At 34.5% G+C, this 2,469-nt stretch overlaps 1 protein-coding gene across 14 annotated transcripts in view; it reads right to left on the bottom strand.

Annotated features, from left to right (window-relative positions):
• Positions 1 to 2,469, bottom strand: part of LOC102676407 (prominin-like protein) — a 42,563-nt gene that overhangs the window by 1,873 nt on the left and 38,221 nt on the right. For 6 of the 14 annotated variants that reach the window (XM_006610942.2, XM_031508294.1, XM_031508295.1 and 3 more), the window contains 2 exons: positions 1,602 to 1,769; positions 1,041 to 1,130 (listed from right to left, as the gene is read on the bottom strand). In XM_006610942.2, the coding sequence (XP_006611005.1) occupies positions 1,041 to 1,130; positions 1,602 to 1,769 (258 nt within the window). Of the gene's footprint in view, positions 1 to 1,040; positions 1,131 to 1,597; positions 1,770 to 2,469 lie in introns of those variants that run through there. The other 8 variants (XR_004149680.1, XR_004149681.1, XM_031508296.1 and 5 more) reach the window with 2 other exon arrangements.

Here is a 2,469-nt window from a genome sequence, read left to right as displayed (position 1 = left end):
TTTTTTTTTTTTTTTTTTTTTTTTTTTTTTTTTTTTTTTTTTTTTCGATAATCGTATCATTATTATTCTTGGATCGGATGAGAATTTAATGAGATACGTTCGTACCCTTTTATTTAAATGCTTTAAAGAAAGATTGTGATCGAAGAGGGTAGAAGAGTGAGATCGAAGAATGACATAAATGGACGAGCACAATATTTTTCGATGCATTGAAAATGGGTCGAGTAGATTATTTATAACGATAATTTATATTATAATAAATTATAATGTACATCGAGATTGAAGTTTTCTTTTCTTTTCTTTCTTTTTTTTTTCTTGATCTTTCATCCTCGTGGAACTACTTGACCCATTTAATCTCGTTCTCAACGATATACTGTACAAGGTAAATCATGCAATTCATACTTTTTTCGTGATTTATTCTGGTAGAAGTGATACGATGCGGGGGAAAGATCGGATATATATACTGTTATCTATAAATCAACTCGTTACACAAAATACAAGATCGTGATATCGAAAGATATAATATACTTTTCTTCTGTTCGTTCGATTTACAACTACGGATATATATATATGTGTATTCAACATTCATTAAATTTCTTGTGAGTACTTACAATTATACATCGGTTGAAATTTCAAATTCGTCGTCCATCATATCAATTATCGTGCAAGTTTCTATTCAGAACTTGATCCCATCCTCGATTAAGTCAGGCGTTCGAAAGAATCGAGGAAACGAAAGAAAATTCAGACAAAAATTCGCGCGATGAGTGGGAACCCTGCTCACCGATGAAAGGAAACGAACGAATATATAAATGAAAAGAAAAAAAAAAAGAAAAGAAAAGAAAAGAAAAGAAAGGAAAAGAAAAGAAAAGACAAAACGAACGAAAAAAGTTGGTGAAAGAAGAAGACCAGGCCTCGAAGAAACCGAACAGCAACAAGTTCGTAGACAAAAGAAAAAAAGAAAATTGCGTAACGTGTCACAGAAAGCTTTTAAACTTTTTTTTTTTTTCTTTTTTTTCTCTCCGAATGAAAATTACAAGACTTACTGCGTTTCTACCGATATGCTAAAGACTTTATTGTGAGGTTCTTTTTTGGAGGGGGCGGTATGTTCGTGGCTTCGCCACGTGGGGGTGGAACTGCAAAATAAATCAGAGATGAACTAGTGTGAACCGGAAGAAAAGGAAAATGAAAATATCGATTTTTAAAAAAAACCTATCGAATCACGAGTGTGATTGGACATGAGAGAAAACCTAGAATCTCTAACAACTTCCCCCAAGAACGCGTTCCAACGCTTCGCTAGATCGATACAATACGAACTTTTCCATTATTATTCAATTCAGATGCGATAAAAAAAAAAAGAAACGAGAACAAGAACGAGTAGGAGGAGAAGAAATCGTTAAAGCGACAGCACGATTCGTTTAAAAAAGGAGGGGGAAAAAAAAAAAATAAATGGCCGACGAGTGTCCTTTCGAAAAAAAATTCTACGTTATCTTATATATAAAAAAAATTTCGTTATAGAATAGTCCTCTCGCTTCGTTATTATAAATTTTCTCAAAATTGATAACGACGATAGTGATTCGAACGTGACTCGAATTCCAAATACTTACTTCGGCGCAACGTCGGAATATCTGGAATAATGATGATAGTGGGACGTGCTCTGATGCGCTTCCCCGGGTACCCTTTCCCGATCGCTGTATCCACCCGCGGGACCGTCGTAACTTTCGTATTTTGCGTAAGGATCTCTGCTATGCGATACGTATTTCTTGTCGTGAACGCTGCAAGGAAAAAAGGAACGTTTCAGTCGAGTTTCGATCTACGATCTGCGATCGTCATCACTCGTCATGCGAGTTAGAAAAGTATATCAGTGTATATTGTGTGTACATAATTGCTAAGCTGTTCCAGCGTATTACGCGTGTGTGTGTCATTAATGTATCCTAGGTAGCTTGATACACGCGAGACGAGAGCTAGCCTCCGCGTTACTAAATTATCGTGTACGTGTGCGTGTAGAGAGATTCTGTTTTTTTTTTTTTCTTTTTATTTTACGCGATTGTTAGTTACAAGCTCCAAGGAAGAATATATCGAGCGTTAATATACTAAAAGTTTGATACCTTCTCGACTGACATGAGATGACAATTTATAGAAATCGATCGTTTTCATATAGTAATTTTGTCAATTTATTCGAAGTCGAGAAGACGTCAGACACGAAAATCGAGGAGAGGAAAATTAATTTATATTTCAGAGATTTTTATATATATATATATAAATAATCGAATACTGTAGGATCTTAAGTTTTAAAGAATTCTTATCGTATCGTTTTTTAAACAAATTTTTCTTTTTCTCTTACAATTTCATTTCTTCTGATCCTACAATACGTTGTCTAAGATAGAATTGTGGGTTGCGTGTTAGAATTAAGGGCTGTATCATGCAGACAAAGAGAATGATCGACGAACCAAATCACTCTAAACAATTACTTTC

The sequence above is a fragment of the Apis dorsata genome, unplaced genomic scaffold (assembly GCF_000469605.1).
Source record: "Apis dorsata unplaced genomic scaffold, Apis dorsata 1.3 scaffold_82, whole genome shotgun sequence".
Lineage (NCBI taxonomy): Eukaryota > Metazoa > Arthropoda > Insecta > Hymenoptera > Apidae > Apis > Apis dorsata.
Note: the sequence above shows the minus strand (reverse complement) of the source record. Positions and strands in the feature narration are given on the sequence as shown.